At 39.1% G+C, this 18,368-nt stretch overlaps 1 protein-coding gene and 1 long non-coding RNA gene across 8 annotated transcripts in view; one reads left to right on the plus strand and one right to left on the minus strand.

Moving 5' to 3' along the window:
- Positions 1 to 91: 91 nt before the first annotated feature.
- Positions 92 to 18,002, minus strand: CDKN3 (cyclin-dependent kinase inhibitor 3). 7 transcript variants are annotated; one of them, XM_010847733.1, is made up of 8 exons: positions 17,725 to 18,002; positions 14,791 to 14,873; positions 13,491 to 13,546; positions 12,992 to 13,036; positions 10,422 to 10,509; positions 6,542 to 6,573; positions 4,786 to 4,889; positions 92 to 1,218 (listed from the first exon to the last, which is right to left on the minus strand). In XM_010847733.1, exons 1-8 carry the CDS (start codon positions 17,731 to 17,733, stop codon positions 1,132 to 1,134), a joined length of 504 nt encoding a protein of 167 aa, XP_010846035.1. In that variant the 5' UTR covers positions 17,734 to 18,002; the 3' UTR covers positions 92 to 1,131. The 7 variants fall into 7 exon arrangements, with proteins under 7 accessions (XP_010846035.1, XP_010846030.1, XP_010846031.1 ...); XM_010847728.1 differs by having other exon boundaries at positions 92 to 664; positions 10,422 to 10,644; XM_010847729.1 differs by having other exon boundaries at positions 10,422 to 10,644.
- LOC104994222 overlaps positions 5,851 to 18,368 on the plus strand; it is a 95,166-nt gene continuing 82,648 nt past the window's right edge. Inside the window, exon 1 of the long non-coding RNA XR_825927.1 lies at positions 5,851 to 7,651. This is a non-coding gene — a long non-coding RNA (uncharacterized LOC104994222). The remainder of the gene's footprint in view (positions 7,652 to 18,368) is intronic.

The raw sequence follows: 18,368 nt of genomic DNA on the forward strand, positions 1-18,368 counted from the left end.
TGAAAACCTTAAGTTCTAAAGTTTTAAAACATTGATTTTTATATTATGGTACATTCTGAGCCTCTGGTCTGAAGTTCCCAAACAGTGCTAGTAAATGTTTTAAAGTATTCTTTAATGAGATTAGTAGCTCATCAGGGCAAGAAGAGTGAGAGACAGTAAGACTTTTGGTAATTATACGACTATTTACAGATTAGGGTTGATGTGGTGAAATACGCTTTGCTTGTCTGGAAGTGCCTCCTCTGTTGGTCACCTTCTTGACTACCAGTAGCCAAGGGAGCCGTGGGATTCTGCAGCACTGAAACTGCTGACGTCTCTTAAAACAGGTGACCTTGACTCAAGGTATGATCCTTGTCTGCAGATGCTTGCTTTCGGTAGCTCAGCGTGAAATTTAAAGACAAAGACACAGGTAACAGAGAGTGAAGTGAAGGAGTGAGAAAACTGGAGACTTAAACTTTGGGTAAGTGCTTTATAAAATAAATGTGAAAGAGGTATTAAATTCATTCCATTGCAGTTCCTAGGGTTAAAAAAACAATGCTGTAAAAAATAGCAGCTGTCTGAACCAATGAATTCCTCATCTTGGAAAATTCCAGCAACTGCTGGATAAACACTTGTTGGGGATGATCTGGCATTGGGAGGGAGGTGACAAATTCACAATTCTATATATCTGTGAAGTAGAGAAAACAATGGGAGAAATTTTCAGAGGAATAGAAGGTAAGAGTTATTTAAATAATTTTAGCCTGGGTGCTTGTAGCAATTTTCATATGTGTTACTATGTCATATGCCACCCAGCAGTTACCAGTAATAATATGAGGTAAGAATGTGGTAAAAAAATAAAAATATATTTTCCCATATGCTGTTTTTCAGCATTACCTCTAGGTAAAATACAGCAGAACAGCTGGTGTATTTTTTAAAAGTTTTTAACAGTTTTTTTTTTTTTTAACAGTTTTTCTATCTCCTATAAGATATGAAAGAGACACAATGAAATTTGTCAGTAAAATCTTTAGGGATATCTGCACATGTATATTTACATTCATTACATTCAGTTTGATAACACTAGTAGTTTCAATACAAATGCTATTAGAGAACTCAAATTTCAGACATGGTCATATATATATGCAATTTGAAGTTCTTTTATCTAGATACAGATCTTGATAGTGAATTTCTTGATGAAAGGTGTGCAGCTAGCTTGTCCCGGAACTCATGAAGATAATTATATTGCTGAAAAAAGTAAAGATACACTGAAATACATTGTAGAAAGCTAATTGCCAGAGTAGTCATGATACTAGTTGGAATCAGGAATCAAAATAATACTTGGTAAAAATGATTCTACATCCTTTTGGGTAAGGAGGTATTTACATCTTGGGGAAGTTTTATCTTCCAGTGAAGCTACGTACAGGGCTCCCTTCATGGCCCAGTGGTAAAGAATCCACCTGCAATGCAGAAGACCCGAGGTCGATCTCTAGGTCAGGAAGATCCCCTGGAGGAGGGCATGGCAACCCACTCCAGTTTTCTTGCCTGGGAAATCCCATGGCCAGAGCAGCCTGGAGGGTGACAGTCCATGGGGTTGCAAAGAGTTGGGCATGACTTAGTGACTAAACAACAACAAAAGCTATATACAGTGTGAAAAACTTGCTTTAAAAATCTCGGAAAAATAGCAGCTATCATGAAATACAGATGAGCATTTTACGTCTGTAAAATCGTTTTTCCCTTTACTGGCAGGAGCAAACAAGATTAAACACAGGAAGTGAAAGGGAAAGTCGATCAGTTGTGTCCGACTCTTTGCAACCCCGTGGAATTCTTTAGGCCAGAATACTGGAGTGGGAAGCTGTTCCCTTCAGGGGATCTTCCCAACCCAGGGATGGAAACCAGGTCTGGTATTCTCTTTCTAATGCATTTTCTCCTGGGGAGTAAGTCCACAGGGAAGGGCACTGTCTGCAGCAATTAACAGTACATTCAAGAAAAATCTATTTATTGGTTTACAGAAGCCTTAGTTGTCTGCTTTTTGTGATGATAAAATCATTTTGGAACAATTTTCATAATAGAAAATACTGAAAATTACTAATCTTAACAGATAAGCAAAATAGATTCTTTAATTAATTCATTTGGAGTTTTAACAGCTGCCCAGAGGATATTCTTTCCCTGCCCCAAATCTCATTTTGTATTACTATTGAGAAGTTGGGCTTGCATACTGCTAACTTAACTTATATCAGCATAGAGCTGGAAAAACCATGTTTGCCCCAGAATGCTGAGGTGATAAATAGCCCATATTAATGTAGGGTTAAGATTAAAGATGCAAAACACTCATATACACACACATATACATTATGTTTGTCCATGTAATTTGTTCTTGTCAAAGAGACACTTGGGAATATCTTAAATTTGAAGTATCATTTGATTTTGACAGGTAACAAGAGGGAGCTTCTGTTTTCAGAACCTGCTCCTCTGACTTAGTCCTAAAGCTGAGACCAGGTAACTGGGAAAGGAAGGCAAGTTAGCATTGTTGTTCTGTCACTAAGTCGTGTCCAACTCTTTGCAACCCCATGAACTGCTGCATGCCATGCTTCTCTGTCCATAACTATCTCCCTGAGTTTCCTCAAACTCATGTCCATTGAATCAGTGATGCCATCCAACCATCTCATCCTCTGTGACCCCCTTTCTCTTGCCCTCAATTTTTCCCAGCATTAGTCTTTTCCAGTGAGCCAGCTCTTCTCATCAGGTGGCTGAAGTATTGGAGCTTCGGCTTCAGCATCACCCCTTCCAATGAATATTCAGGGTTGATTTCCTTTAGGATTGACTGGTCCAAGGGACTCTCAAGAGTCTTCTCCAGCACCACAGTTTGAAAGTGTTAATTCTTTGGCACTCGGCCTTCTTTATGGTCCAACTCTCACATCCATTCCTGACTATTGGAAAAACCATCGCTTTGACTATACAGACCTTTGTCAGCAAAGTGATGTCTCTGCTTTTTAAAACTCTGTCACTGCTGAGTTTTCCAAAGTTTTAAAAAGCCGTGTCTAGGTTTGACATAGCTATTCTTCCAAAGAGCAAGCATCTTTTAATTTCGTGACTGCAGTCACCATCTGCATTGATTTTGGAGCCCAAGAAAATGAAATCTGACACTGTTTCCACATTTCCCCCATCTATTTGCCAAGAAGTGATAGGCTCTCTTACACCTTCATCAAGAGACTCTTTATAGTTTCTCTTCACTTTCTGCCATTAAAGTGGTATAACCTGCGTATCTGAAGTTGCTAATATTTCTCCTGGCAATCTTGATTCAGTTTGTTATTCACCAGCATTTTGCATGACATAAATAAGCAGGGTGACAATATACAGCCTTGATGTACTCCTTTCCCAATTTGGAACCAGTCTGTTGTTCCATGTCCAGTTCTAACTTGCTTCTTTTCAGCATACAGGTTTCTCGGGAGGAAGGTAAGGTGGCCTGGTATTCCCATCTCTAAGAATTTTCCACAGTTTATTGTGATCCACACAGTCAAAGGCTTTGGCATTATCAATAAAGCAGAAATAGATGTTTTTCTGGAACTCTCTTGCTTTTTCTATGATGCAGTGTATGTTGGAGATTTGATCTCTGGTTCCTCTGCCTTTCCTAATCCAGCTTGTACATCTGGAGGTTCTGGGTTCACATACTGCTGAAGCCTAGCTTGAAGGGTTTTGAGCAAAATCTTGCTGGCATGTGAGATGAGTGCAATTGTATGGTAATTTGAACATTCTTTGGCGTTGCTTTTCTTTGGGACTGAAATGAAAACTGACCTTTTCCAGTCCTGTGGCCACTGCTGAGTTTTCCAAATTTGCTGGCATAATGAGTATAGCAGTTTAACAGCATCACCTTTTAAAGCTCAGCTGGGATTCCATTACCTCCACTAGTTTTGTTTGTAGTAATGCTTCCTAAGATCCACTTGACTTCACGCTCCAGGATGTCTGGCTCTAGGTGAGCACACCATTGTGGTTATCTGGGTCATTAATATCTTTTTTGTATAGTTCTTCTGTGTATTCTTGCCACCTCTTCTTAATATCTTCTGCTTCTGTTAGGTCCATACCGTTTCTGTCCTTTATTGTGCCCATCTTTGAATGAAATGTTCCCTTGGTAACTCCAATTTTTCTTAAAAGAGATCTCTAGTCTTCCCATTCTATTGTTTTCCGCTGTTTCTTTTCATGGTTACTTAAGAAGGCTTTCTTATCTCTCCTTGCTATTTTCTGGAACTCTGCATTCAGTTGGGTGTATTTTTCTGTTGGCATGACAGATCTACAAATCAGTAATATCCTTGGGGCACTACTACTCAGTGTTTTTGGTTTTAAAGAGAAAGTAAATGGAAAGATGTCACTTTGGTTAGTCACAGCAAAGGATAACTAGAATGACCTTACATTTTTTTTTTTTCTATTAGTCATTCATCTGTGTTTGTTAAATGTTTAATGATACCATAAGAGGATCTTCATGAGCTACTTTTAGGTCAAAAGTCTACCCAGGAAACTACCAATTTTATAGTAAAAATTGCCTCATTTTTCCAGGTGACAGAATTCATTCCCAGAACTGAATGGGCAAAAACTGAAAAGGAATGGATCCTGGAAGAATAAACTGGAAAGTTCACAATTTTTCATTATTTTGTTTGGAAAAGCTGAACTTATTTAAATGTAAATTTAAAAAGTCAAAATATAAACAGGTGATACATGGATAACAGGATGCTTTGGATTTTCATGGCCCCTTTGAGGATGTGTTGCACTGTGACAGTTCATCGCTAACCGCAGCCTCGTGAGAACAGTCACCCTTCTTACTTTTATGGTCTGTATCGCTCCAGATCCTCTCAGGTCCCTCAGGCTGTCGATGGCTTGCTGCGGTGATACTGTGTCAGACAGGTATAGGAGGAGACAAGCAGCTACTAACAGAACATGAGAGAAAAAGCGTATATTACATATATTATAAACTGACTATGGGGTGCAACAGTTCATATTTAGTTTAGACTTCTGTTGTGCAGAAGACTGAGTTTGCTGTAATTGTTTGAAATGAACTAAGACTAAGACTTTTTAGTGTGTGTTTTTGATAGTTAAATTATGATTTTAAATGACTGCAGTTGAATTAAAATTTAACACTGGCTTCATTCTTTTTTATTAAAACTTTGAGTGATTAAAATTCATATCTCACAATTCATTCATCGAAAGTGTATAATTTAGTGGATTTTAGTGCAGCCATTGCCACAGTTTCAGAATATTTTCATTACCTCAGGAAGAAACCCTGTACCCTTTTGTTATCATCCCCCTATCACTCATCATCCTGTCACCCCTCCCCTAAGCAACATTTAATCTACTTTCTGTCTTTATGGATTTGCCTATTCTAGACATTTCAAATAAAGGGAATCATATGTTGTCTTTAGTGACTGACTTCTTTCACTTAGCATTATGTGTTCAAGATATTTACATTTGGTGGCATGTACTTCATTCCTTTTTTATAGCTGAATAATATTCCACTGTATGGCTATACATTTTGTTTATCCATTTGTCAGTTGATGTGGACATTTAAGCTTTTCCATTTTTTGGCTGTCATAAATAATATGGCTATAAATGTTCATAAGTTTTGTATGAACATGTTTTCATTTCTTTTGGATATATACCTAGGAGTGAAATTGCTGGGTTGGACAGTAACTCGATGGGTAAGGAGGAGAAGGGACTGCCTGGCTATTTTCCAAAGCAGCTGCACCATTTTTCATTCCAAGCAGCAGAGTAGTAAGTTTCCAGTTGTTCTACACCCTTGCCAACTCTTGCTTTCCATTTTTTTGGATAATAGCCATTCTAATGGGTGTTAGGTGGTATCTCATTGTGGTTTTGATTTGCATTTCTCCGATAACTAAGATGTTGAGCATTTTTCTGTGTGCTAATTAGTGATTTGTGTATTTTGTTTGGAGAAATGTCTGCTCATATCCTTTGCCCAGTTTTTAACTGGGTTGTCTGTCTTTTTATTGAGTTGTAAGAGTTCTTTATGTACTCTAGGTAAGTCCCTTATCAGATACATGGTTTGCAAATGTTTTCTCCCATTCTGTGGGTTGTCTTTTCATCCTGATAGTATCTTTCACAAAAGTTTGTAATTTTGATACTGTCCAACACTAAAAGGAATAATTGTTACTCCCACTGTGTTACTTCATTAGCTATTTTTCCAACATACTTTTGAAAAGTTTAAAGTTACCATGTAACTAAGGTTTCTATGCTTATGTTACCCATGGATATTTAGAAGTTACTGTATCATAATACCTGCATAGGGAAGATATTAGAAAGTAAAACACAAGAAGGCAGGTGCTAAGACACAAAAATTGTTTTCCAGAATCCTCTAAAACAATGCTGAAAACACCTCCCACTCCACTCTCACCCAAGATTTCTAAGGAACACTAAATGTAGGGCCTTAAATAGTCCTTTGGGTCTTAGTAGACATATATTATGTTTTGTCTGATTTTCATACAAAGTGAGCATATGGCCCAGAAAAATGAGTTTTCCTACTTTGAGGTAAAAAACAAAAACTGAATAATGGAAATATATTTCTTACCAAGACAAGATCTCCCAAGTCCTCCATAACAGCTGAAAGGGAAATACAGTTTTGAAGTTTGTACATTTTTATTCCATCCCAACAATCATAACCAGAGACTTGCTCTTTCTGCCTTCTATTTCTAGTCTAATGCCTAGCACAGTGCCTTGTACCCATGGAGATTAATAAGTATCTTTGAATGAATCAGTCAAGAGCAAAGTATGCTTATTTATTTGCTGGGAGGTATTCTGTATACCTCAAAGGGCCAAGGAAAGCAAAACCTTTTTATTGACCTCTTGCAACATCTGGTAGTTCAGCTGGTAAAGAATCTGCCTGCAATGTGGAAGACCTGGGTTCGATCCCTGGGTTGAGAAGATCACCTGGAGAAGGGAACAGCTATCCACTCCAGTATTCTGGCCTAGATAATTCCATGGGGTCACAGAGTCGTGAGCCACCTTCACTTTCAACATCTGAGGAGTGTAACATGTTACTAAATTGATAGAAATCAGAGTAGTTTTACCACCTGCCTCTATTTTTCTCTAAACAAAACCTTAGTAGTTTTGTTTATATGGAGACAAATCCATATAAATAACTCTTCAGTCATGTAATAAGAGTACAGAGGTTGTGCATCCTGTAGGTTTAGAGCTTGGGCTCCGGAGCCCCATGGCCTGGGGCTGAGAATCATGACTCTCACTTATTAGATGTGTCAGCCTCAGTTATTTAACCTCTCTGGCCTCAGGCTTTTCACCTATAAGATGGGGACAGCAACAGTATCTATGTCATAGTGAGGATTGAATGGGTAACATTTGTAAAGCTTACAACAGAGCTTGGCACAGAGTAAGAAAGAAATGAACATTAGCTGCTGTTATGTAGCATTGTGAAGAAATGAGCATTTCTATGTAACTGGATTTTCTAGGAAAATGAGGATCAATTCTTAAAGCAGTGAAAACATTCACTTTAATCAGTTTCAAAGATCCTAAAAAAGTGTATTAGACTTCCTGACTTTTCTAAGAGAGTGTACTGATTCCATTTAGGTGCTGACAACTCATCAAGTCCATCAGTCACAGTGGTGTATACATAGACAGAACTGTGGATGTGTGTCCTGTGACAGGAGGAGACGGGATCAAACAGGTACTGACCCCTGGGTAGCTGATGAACTTGCTTTCTACAGTGTCCTGGCTATAGGCCTGTTTCAGAGATGAGGCTCTACTGTATAAAGACAGAAAGAGACTATTTCAGTGGCTTTCTGTAGGATTAAAAGGTACCACTTATAACTCTTGCTGCCTTTATCTTTCCTCCTCTGTTTGGTTGCTTCCTACTTATCCTTCAAAATCTAGCTCAAATTTCAACTTCTGAAGTGCCTCTGTCCCCCCACAGAAAGCGCTGCCATTTTGTGTACTGCTGCGCATACATCTGTTTGAGTGTTACTACACTTGTGTGATAGCGTCAGCTGTGGTTTCTTTGAGGGTGAAACTGCATCTCAGAGTGTATGCTTTGTATTCATAATATTTCATATACAATGCTTCATACACTGGGTTGAAGTGTGTCCCTGAAAAGATATGTACCTAATCTCTGGTACAATGAATGTGACCTTATTTGTAAATTTGGTTAGTTGCTCAGTCGTGTCTGACTTTTTGCAACCCCATGGTCTGTAGCCTGGCAGGCTTTTCTGTCTTTGGAATTCTCCAGGCAAGAATACTGGAGTGGGTTGCCGTTCCCTTCTCCAGGGGATCTTCCTGACCCAACGATTGAACCTGGGTGTCCTGTATTGCAGGTGGATTCTTTACTGTCTGAGTCACCAAGGAACCCCAATCCACTATGAGTGGCATCCTTCTAAGAGGAAACTCCATATGAAAACACAGACACTCTGTCATGTGATGAGAGAGGCAGGGAGTGGAGTGATGCAATTACAAGCCAGAGTATGCCAAGGATTGCCAGCCACTACCAGAAGATAGGAACAAGACAGGAAGGAATCTACCCAGGGTCTCAGAGGGAGCATCGTTCTGCTGGCACCTTGATTTTGGACTTCAAGCCTTTAGACCTGGGTGGGAATAAATTTCTGTTTTTTAAGCTACCCAATGTGTGGTGCTCTGTTATAACAGCCCTAGGAAATGGTATAATACAATAGGCACTGAATTTATAAAGGAGCAAAAAAGTCCCAGGAAAGCAGTCAGGCAGCACAGATAGAAAACAGAACAGGAAAAAAATTTTACCAGATGCTGTTTCTGAGGAATAAACTCTAGAGCTGTCTAGCAATGTCGGCACTCAAGGATGGGAGAATGAATAGAAAATCTTCTTTGTCTGAACAAACATTAGTCACTGTAGGGACACTTTTGAAAAGTCTAGGATAATGAAAATTTCTAGTCATCAGATGCTTTATTTTATGGGAGCCTGAAGCATTCGACATAAGCAAGACTGCCCATTCACCTTTCCATCTTGTTTGTGTTCAAACATCAGAGCATTTGGTTTGCTGGAACCTGCTAGAGTAGAATTTTTTTAAGCTTCTCTAAACTGAGCTAGTTTGATTTCTAGTAATCTTTCGGCAGAAGCTTTCAAAGATTTGGAAAAAAAAAAAATTACAGAATTTGTTTGAAAAATGGGTCCCAAAATTGTAAATTGTTTTTTCACCAGCTCCATGTATCTAATGCTATTTTACTTAGACTTATCAGCAAATTTATCATAGATAACTGTATTTATTCTAAAATTTTGTTTCTACAGTTAGTACTAGATGAGAGGTGATGCTTTTCTATAGAGTAAGTTTGGAAACTGTAGTATATAAAATGACTTCTAGTTCTTTCTCCCCTGCTTTACAGTTCTCTACATCAGGGTTTAGTTTGGTGATAGACAGATGTGTGTTCCCAAAGACCTCTGTACTAGGTTGGCTTGTTTTTAAAAACATAAACTATTGGTGTGAAGCCCCAGAACTCTTGATCTAAGGCAAGAGAAGCTGGCTGGGCTTGCTCTTTCAGTAGGTACCCTGAGACTGTGTTATTTGGTGTAGTTTGTATACTTTCTAGCCCACAGCAGTGACCTTAGAGCTTTTGAGGTATCTCACTACTTAATGTTCTATGTTGCTCCAGAAAGGATTACACAGACTAAGATATCAAAAAAGAAAAAAAAAAATGCAATCACAAAGAAGGACTGGTTTTCTCTCTGTAGCTGGTTCCCCTCTGCTTTGTGGGGCTCACCTCTGGCGTAACTACGTTACTTTCCACGACACCACTTCGAGTCTTTGCAGTGCTACTGTCTACTGCTGATCGTCACTCTCTTCCTTTCTCCAAGCTTTTTTCTTCTCTCCCTTTTTTCTCCCTTAATTCATTTTGTTTTAAACTTTGATACCAGTAGCTTATGTACAACCACTGACAAAAATTGCGAGTCTCTTTTCTCTTTCTTTCAGGTAGCAAATTCATATCATCAAATAAAATTTTCAAGTCCTGTTTTTAGGATTGCTCATGGGTTAGGGATGATTCCTTTGCTGCTAATGTTTTTAAAAATTGACTTTCTTGCTGTTGGAAGAAAGTAACTGAAAGGTCGACTGATAGTTAAGGTGGTGGTATGTAACAAGAATGACACCCTGACCTTTTTGGAAAGGATAGTGTCCCCAAATTATGAGTAAAGGTCTAAGGCAAAAGGAAAAAGAAAAAAAAAAAGCCTGTTACCCTAGTCTAAAAATTTCCCAATCTACTCATTCATTGTCCTTACTCTTCAAAAATCATCATGGCAAATATCTGAGTGCTTGCTCTGTGCCAGGCATTGTGCAGGACTTTTCATGTGTTACCTCCTTTAAATCTTTGCAAGGAAATATAAGGTAGGTAATAAGTGCATACGGATGCAGTAATTTGAGAAATCATTTTTGACTGGGACATTTCTCACGTATTATATGGAGAAAAGGAGAACATACTGTATTAAGGTTTTCCGGTTATTTTTAAGGCAAATTTCAAGCTCCTCCATAATTTCACAGCAGCTGGTGATGTCAGGAGTCCCTCCATCTGGAATTGGATGGTGATGAGTGATAATTCCATACTGATGGTAGAGATCCAAAAGGTTTGGAACTCTATATTTTGATAGTTCCCCTCTGGTGCAGAAAACAAATATGTCTTGTATACCATAGCTCTTTAGTTCTTCTGCCGATAGACCGAGATACACAAGGACACACATGGACAAAACATTACACATTTAAATACAGTCAAGTCAGGAGGGAAAATATGGAGTTAAGTCCCTTAAGCTGAACAAATTAAGTAAATAACAAATGATGACCTGTTAACTTTGAAGTCCTTATTGATAACCTAAAACAATGCTGATCTGTCTTCAAACTAGGGTAAAAAGTAACTACGTGCAAATAGGAATTAGAAACATCTGAACCAAAACATGATTAAAGTGAGATCTGACTTTATAAGTCAAAATACCTTTTATTGGATTTTGAAATGTCAATTATGTTGCTGCTTTGAAAAATAATTTTTATAATAAATTCTGCTCTAAATTTTAAAACGTCTAATATTTCAAAATAAGAAGGAATGATAGCACATTTTCCCTGTTTTCTTCTCACCAAATCAACCTTGTTTGCTGTGTTTAAAACTATTTTGTTTCACCCTAAGCATTGTATATAAAATCTCCAGCATAGCCATGGTGCCTGAGCTCTTGTATTCTCTCTTATGTTTGCACTGTACCACACAATTATGCATTTAATTTTATGAACTAGGGTTTCAAGGAAATAAAAGCATTAGCTGTATGAAAATTATATGACCTAGTGAATTTCAGGGTAATGATATGAACCAAGCAGCAGTACTACACGTCATTCTATTTACTGGAGCTTCCTCATGGCAATGTTCACTACAGAGCGTTTGGTTCATAATGAATAATTCTGGCTCATCTGATTCCTCTTTTTCTCTCCCTGCTGACAAAATCCAAAGACATTTAGCTATTTAAGTACAAAGTACTTTTATCATGAAATGCTAAAGCTGTACTTGAATTATGGCTAGTCCATTTGAGATGTATTGTAAATGTAAAATACATATATGATTTCAAAGACCAAGTACAGTACAAAAAACCCCCTATGTCATTAATAATTTGTTTTATACTTAAAACCCACTGAAATGAGTTAACTTTACCTGTTTTTACTTTTTTAACATGGCCCCTAGAAAATGTCAAAGTACATATACGGCTTCTATTTGTGGCTCCCAGGATGTTTCTAAGGACAGCTGTTCTAGATAATACTATTATGCTTTTGTACTTGTAAAAGGGTTTAACATGTAGTTGACATACTTAACCATTTTTAGGAGAGTAGGTAATTTCCTATTTGCCTCTTGTACACATTGAATAATTTCTATTATTTAGGTTGGATGAGTAGATTTCAACTTTCCCAGAAAGGCCTCTGAGGAAGGACACAGGAAGTGCTGCTAGGAGAGTCTAGGTCCCCCCCTTCAAACACTGTTAGCTGTTTTGTATGTTGGATTCCATTTAAGATTTCATTGGAAGAAAAAAAGTTTTGGTAAAAAACTGCAAACTCCTTTCCAAATGAATAGGGCTTTCCAAAGTGTTCAAGATTGTTTCTTGAACCAATGATTTAAATGTTATTTTGCTCATGACATAAATGATTGTTCTGCAAATGGAAATTGCCTACCACGGTGGATATCTCTAGAGCAGAAAATCTTTACAAATACTGCAAGGGTCAACTAATCTATTAGTCTTTTAAGTCTTTTTTGGGAGGTAAATTAAAGAAAGTATATTAGCAAATTGATATTCTAGGATAACAAGGAAAGAACTTTGAGATTTATAAAATCTATAGTAATCAGAATCAAACAATATATACATTTTTGCTTTGGTTTATTATAAGGACATTGGTAGGACAAGTAAGCTTGAGATATTCCAGGTCAACCAGAAAAAAAAATTTTGAAAATCTAAATTTTTAGTATCATGCAATTTATAAATGCCGAATCAGGGTAGATTATCTGTGTATTTGTAGGATTATTAAACTTCAGGCTATGAATATCTTTGGGCATGTGGAGATCAGATCCGATTCCATCTTTCCTACCTATACCCTGGTTCTATAAATTTTCTGTCTGGGATAGACAATTTCAATACTACCTCTGGGTTCCCAACTCAGGCTTAATTTCCAATACAGTCAAGTCTGCAAAGAACAGTATGTTAAAGTTCTAGGCATTGCAATTCCAGTTTTCTATTACATTACTTTTCTCCCTCCAACTTATACATTCTAACCTCAAAAACAGTTTATGTGTACCAAATGACAACAATTAGTGAAAAACAGCACTATGTTCAGTACATGATAGTTCTCTTTGCTCTTCACAAATACATCTTCATATATTAGAATAAGTCTATAGTTTGAAACTTAATGAAATACTGAACATTTTTGTGAAAATTCAGAAGAGACTACAGTTTGTTCTTTATGACAAAGAGATTTTCAGTATTATTTTTTAAAAACCTGTTAAGATGGTTTTCTCATATTACACCTACCTGTATCTTTTTGGATATTTCTTCTAACATCTTTAAATTTGCAACCTGTAAGTAATGACAAGGCAAGTCAAAGAGTCAGTTTTTGGTCATAAATAACAAGTATATTTAAACACATATATAGCTACTGTAGAAAATCATTACACATGATCATTTATATGCACCAACTCCATTTTGAATGTGAATTTCAATTTCTTATCTTCTTAGGAATATAATTCCAGGGATTCAGATTTCTGTAACAAGAACCTGGCTATAGTCTTTAGCCTCACGTTGTACTCCCATGTTACATTTAAGATAGGTAAATCAGAAATGTAGACCTGTGAATGTGGAGTTGGAGGGCTGAAGAATAGACGTATGTTCCTTTATCAGCAGCCCACCAACAGGGTTTCCAGAACTGAGTTCCTATGCTGATAGTCTGTGAAATTCTCTTATTCCTCAGTACCGAGAATGATGTGTTAGTTGACACAAAAATTATTTCTAATAGATGAGTAGTGTCACCTACCTGGAAGAGCACATAAACCAAGAAACTGAGAACAATTCACTCGTGACAGGGGTAGCCTGAAAGGAAGAAAACTTTATCAAGTTCAATTTAAAGTCATAGATGGACATTTACATAAACATGTGTGCTGGGCCCTGAACAGAGGTGTTTTAAAGTTTTTTAGCAGTCACAAAACAAAAATTCACAGTTAAGTATCAATGTGTTCACCATAAAAAGGCTTGGAAAGACTAGGAGTTTTAAAATAGGGATTTATCATTTGCTTTGTTGAATTTAAGTCTTAAAAGTGGCAAACTTATTTAAACTAACTTAAAGATAGTAATGCCAAGATTACCTACAGCTAGTATAAACTGTACTTAAGTTACCCTGCAGTGTGTTACTGAGATATTTTGTATTAGTTAATCTTAGGTAATAAGCTGAAAATGAGCATTTTGACAATATCATCTCCAGATTTCTGTACAGGACTTCCTTAAATAGATACAATTTCATAGAATGAAAACCACAGGCCACCTATTCTTTGTCGTAATGGATTTTGGTTAAAATGAAATAATTCCAAGAAATCCTATTCCCAGTTTGCAGTCCTCAGGGACAAAGGAGGCAGAGGCTTACCTTGTCTGCAAAAGAGATGAGTTTAGAGGAAAAGAGGGGGCATCATATAAATACTAACTGACTTTGAAAATTAGATAAATTTTTGAGTCTGAAGGGGGTTTAGAAAGGGAAATGAAAAATAATTGCTTTTGATGGCAGAATAAAATAACTATAGGGCCAACACTTTTTCCCTCTTGATAGATTATTACATTTACAAGGATAAGAGGAAACATTTGATTGCTGGTTGTAGAGAATCTGATGTAAGTCACTGCTAAGATTTAGAAGCTGATTTTCTATAAAAACATTTGCTTGTTATTGTATCTATGGTAATATGGCTTTTATCTTAAACAGGGTCTGCTGGTAGATGCACTACTGTGGCAAGTAGTTCTAGGATTTGAATAAAGGATAACATAGAATATCTCATTCTATATTTCACACACTATTCCTTTGTCATGAAAGAATAAGAAGGTTTTGGTACTAAATGGGAGGTCATTGCAATCTTAACTCATTTCTATTATGGTTTTCTCAATGAATAAGGAAGGAACTCCCACCACTCCCACCTCCCCCCTTCCAAAAAATCTTATTCTGTCATAGATATAAAAAAAATTGTATAATCATCAGAAGAAAATCATTTACAATATATAGACTAAATTATACAAAGATTATGTTGTATACATCAAATATTTTAGCTCATTAACTCTCAGAAATGTTAACATACCATGATATCTGAATTGGAGTCTGTTCATCTTCAACAGGCTCTTCATCTGATGAGTCAAACTCACTTGTTTGCATTGAACTAGGCTTCAAAAGAAATCAATTATTTTAAATAACTGTAAAGAATATTTGCATATAGTTTTAGCAAAACAGCCTTGCTTAAACACACACTGAGGCATATTTGTAATTTATTCAACCTGGAATATCAGAGATCAGTAATATCAATAATAAACTATTGCTGTTTACCATCCTATTAATAATTACAGGATTACGCAGTGGAAAGAGTGTTGCAGTGGGAACCAAGAAGCCTGTTGTCTGGTCTTGACTCTGCCACTTACTGCATAAGCTCAGACAAGTGATGTCAGTTTCTACTGGATCTCAGTTTTCCAAAACTATAAAGTGAGGATATTTATTCATTCACTCACAAACACTTCTTGGACACTTTGATTTGCCAAGCTCTGGAGATGCAAAGATCCATAAACTAAATAGCCTGCCTTCAGTATAGTTGGAGAGACAATGTGTACATAGATTCAAGAAAGTTAGAAGTGCTAAAATGGAAGCATAAACTATGACCTTCAGAGCAGAGAAGGTAGTGACTGCTTAGGGAGCTGGAGAAAGCTTCACATAAGAGAGATCCATTAGTTGGATTTTGATGGAAGAGCAGGTTTTCAGGCAGAGAAGTTAAGGCAATTAAGACAAAAAACTAAAACCACATGTGCTTGTGTACAGTATAGTCTCTCAGCATCCGAGTGGGGACTGGTTGGTTCCAGGAGCAACCCCACCCCCCCACCGCCCCACCCATACACACATCATGGGTTCCAAAATCCCCTGATGGTCAGTTCAGTTCAGTCGCTCAGTTGTGTCTGACTCTTTGCAACCCTATGAATCACAGCATGCCAGGCCTTCCTGTCCATTACCAACTCCCAGAGTCTACTCAAACTCATGTCCATCGAGTCGGTGATGCCATCCAGCCATCTCATCCTCTGTTGCCCCCAATCCCTCCCAGCATCAGTCTTTTCCAATGTGTCAACTCTTCGCATGAGGTGGCCAAAGTATTGGAGTTTCAGCTTTAGCATCATTCCTTTCAATGAACACCCAGGGCTGATCTCCTTCAGAATGGACTGGTTGGATCTCCTTGCAGTCCAAGGGACTCTCAAGAGTCTTCTCAAACACCACAGTTCAAAAGCATCAATTCTTGGGTACTCAGCTTTCTTCACAGTCCAGCTCTCACATCCACACATGACCACTGGAAAAACCATAGCCTTGACTAGATGGACCTTTGTTGGCAAAGTAATGTCTCTGCTTTTTAACATACTATCTAGGTTGGTCATAACTCTCCTTGATGGTCAAGTCCCTTACAAAAAAACAAAATGGTACAGTTGGTCCTCTGCATCTGTGGATACTGAGGGCTAGCTGTATTCAGGAATTGTGACATCAGAGCAGAGGAGAGGAAGCTAAAGAAGCAGCTTTCTCATTTCTCTAAAGATAACCCCCATACAGCCTAGTAGTTTGACTGGGGAGCAGGGTGGGAAGTATAGATGCAATAGCCTGCCCCTAACTTCGTGAATGACTGAACTAGAGAGATTGAGATAGACTTTGTGTGCTAATCTAAGAAGTCAAAACTCAATTGTGTGAGAAGAATTTCTACATGGAAGATATGTTATAAGACCAATAAAAAACACACCTTTCTTCTACTTCCTAGTTGGAGCCAACTGAGGGATGAGACACTGGAGAGGCATGGAGATCAATATGTCAGTTTTATTACAGAGGGTGAGATGGAGGATGGGCTTTAAGCCCATTGAGGTCAAGTGGGCTTGTCAATTCTTCACTTCAGAATTGGACTTATCCACTCAGGCACTGGCAGTGATGGACAATTCAGCTCCCCTCCCCCACCCTGTGGCAGACAGCACCCTATAAAGTACTCTCTGCGAAGAGAAGGGAAGGAAAGAATGAGTTCCTTGAGTTCAGCTCCTCCCAAACAGGAATCAGATCATTCACTCTCTCCCTTCTGGGGACAAGTGACAGCTGATGTCCCTCCACGTGGAAACCCAGGGATTAGCAAGTATAACCGCTTAATGTCTTTTCTAGCTCTGAAGCTATATTCTAGAATGGTCTTGTTTGTTACTACAAGATCACATTACAGAGTCAATTTAGGCTGTGGATTTGAGTTGCTCTGGATCTATCTGTATTGTTATTGTCAAGTCAACGCAAAGGGAGACCCTTCAGGGGGTTGTCAACCCTGTGGTAGGTGATGTGAGTCAGGTGGGGTTTCTGGTCCTTAAGCCTGCTTTTTCTTTCTTTCTCTTTAAGGCAGTTTTGGTGATTTGAGTTTCAATTTGTGTGACCCCTTCACTCAGGCTTTCCCACCCAGGTTTACAAATCCTAACAGAGCTGGACGTTTCTGCTTCCTTGGGCCCAGAGATTCTGAACGCCAGGGAAAGGGAAGCAGTGCCTGGTGGCCCAGTGGCATGGTGACAGTCGTGACACACCCACAAGCGGGGTTTGTTAATCATCTTTCATAAAGTTTTCCCCGTCAGCGGTGAGGACTGTTCTCAGGGGCCCGGGATATGCTTTGGAACTGGGGTATCAGGCTGAATGATGCACGGAGACACAAGCTCTCTACGCCTCAGTTTCCTTCTTAAAATGGGACTCAGCCCTTTCTGGCAGGGCTGTCGCGAGGCTTAGGAGATCCTGTATGCGACAGCTCACAGCCCTCAACAGGCGCGTAGCGAATGTCCATCTTCCCCTGGCCAGCCACCTACCCTGTTCCTTTCTGCCAGACTCGAAGGTCCGGGGATAGCACCGCCTCCCCTAGCCTGGACAGTTACTGCGAGAGTTGTGCGGCGGCCAGGCCCGGGCTGTCCCCGGGCTCAAGAACTGGCCTCAGGACCGCTCCCATTCCTGCGGCTCCGTTCCTCCAATCCCCGGCCCCACTCACCGGCTTCATTGCGGGCCACCCCACGTCCAGATCGGCCACCACCTCCCTTAGGCAGCACCGGTATCTCAGCCTCCGCCCCGAGCCGAGCCAGCCCCTCTACTCAGCTCATTGGTACATCCTTCTGTGAGGTGGGGCGAAGCGTCTTCTTAAAACCAATCGGACCCCCACTTCCTGTTTCTTACTCCGCCCCCGGGCGCCCTGGCTCGGCCTCTAACCGCTCATTGGTTCGTAGGAGACCTTTGAAAGACGCGCGGGAGGAGAGCCGTGCTGAACGTTGATTGGCTGGGAGGGCTCTCTCCTCCCGCCGGTTGGAAGCGTAGAGGGGGCTGGGAAAGGGGCGGAGCGATATCGTTTAAAGGCAGCCCAGGGTGGAGTGGGGATGTTGGAAAGTGGGGCTTCCTCTTGGCAGAGTTCTAAGGTGGTACCGAGTACGGAATTTTGTTTGTTTTCTTAATTTTTTTAAAACTTATTTTTTAAGGACATGGTGGGGAGCATTGGCCTGAGGCATCTTGTGAAAACACACCACATCCTACAGACTTTATAATTATGGTATGTCTCGTCTATGGGGTCGCACAAGGTCGGACACGACTGAAGCGACTTAGCAGCAGCAGCAGTCCTACAAATACTGTGGAAATTGCCCAAAC

This window comes from Bison bison, unplaced genomic scaffold (assembly GCF_000754665.1).
Source record: "Bison bison bison isolate TAMUID 2011002044 unplaced genomic scaffold, Bison_UMD1.0 scf7180017864254, whole genome shotgun sequence".
Lineage (NCBI taxonomy): Eukaryota > Metazoa > Chordata > Mammalia > Artiodactyla > Bovidae > Bison > Bison bison.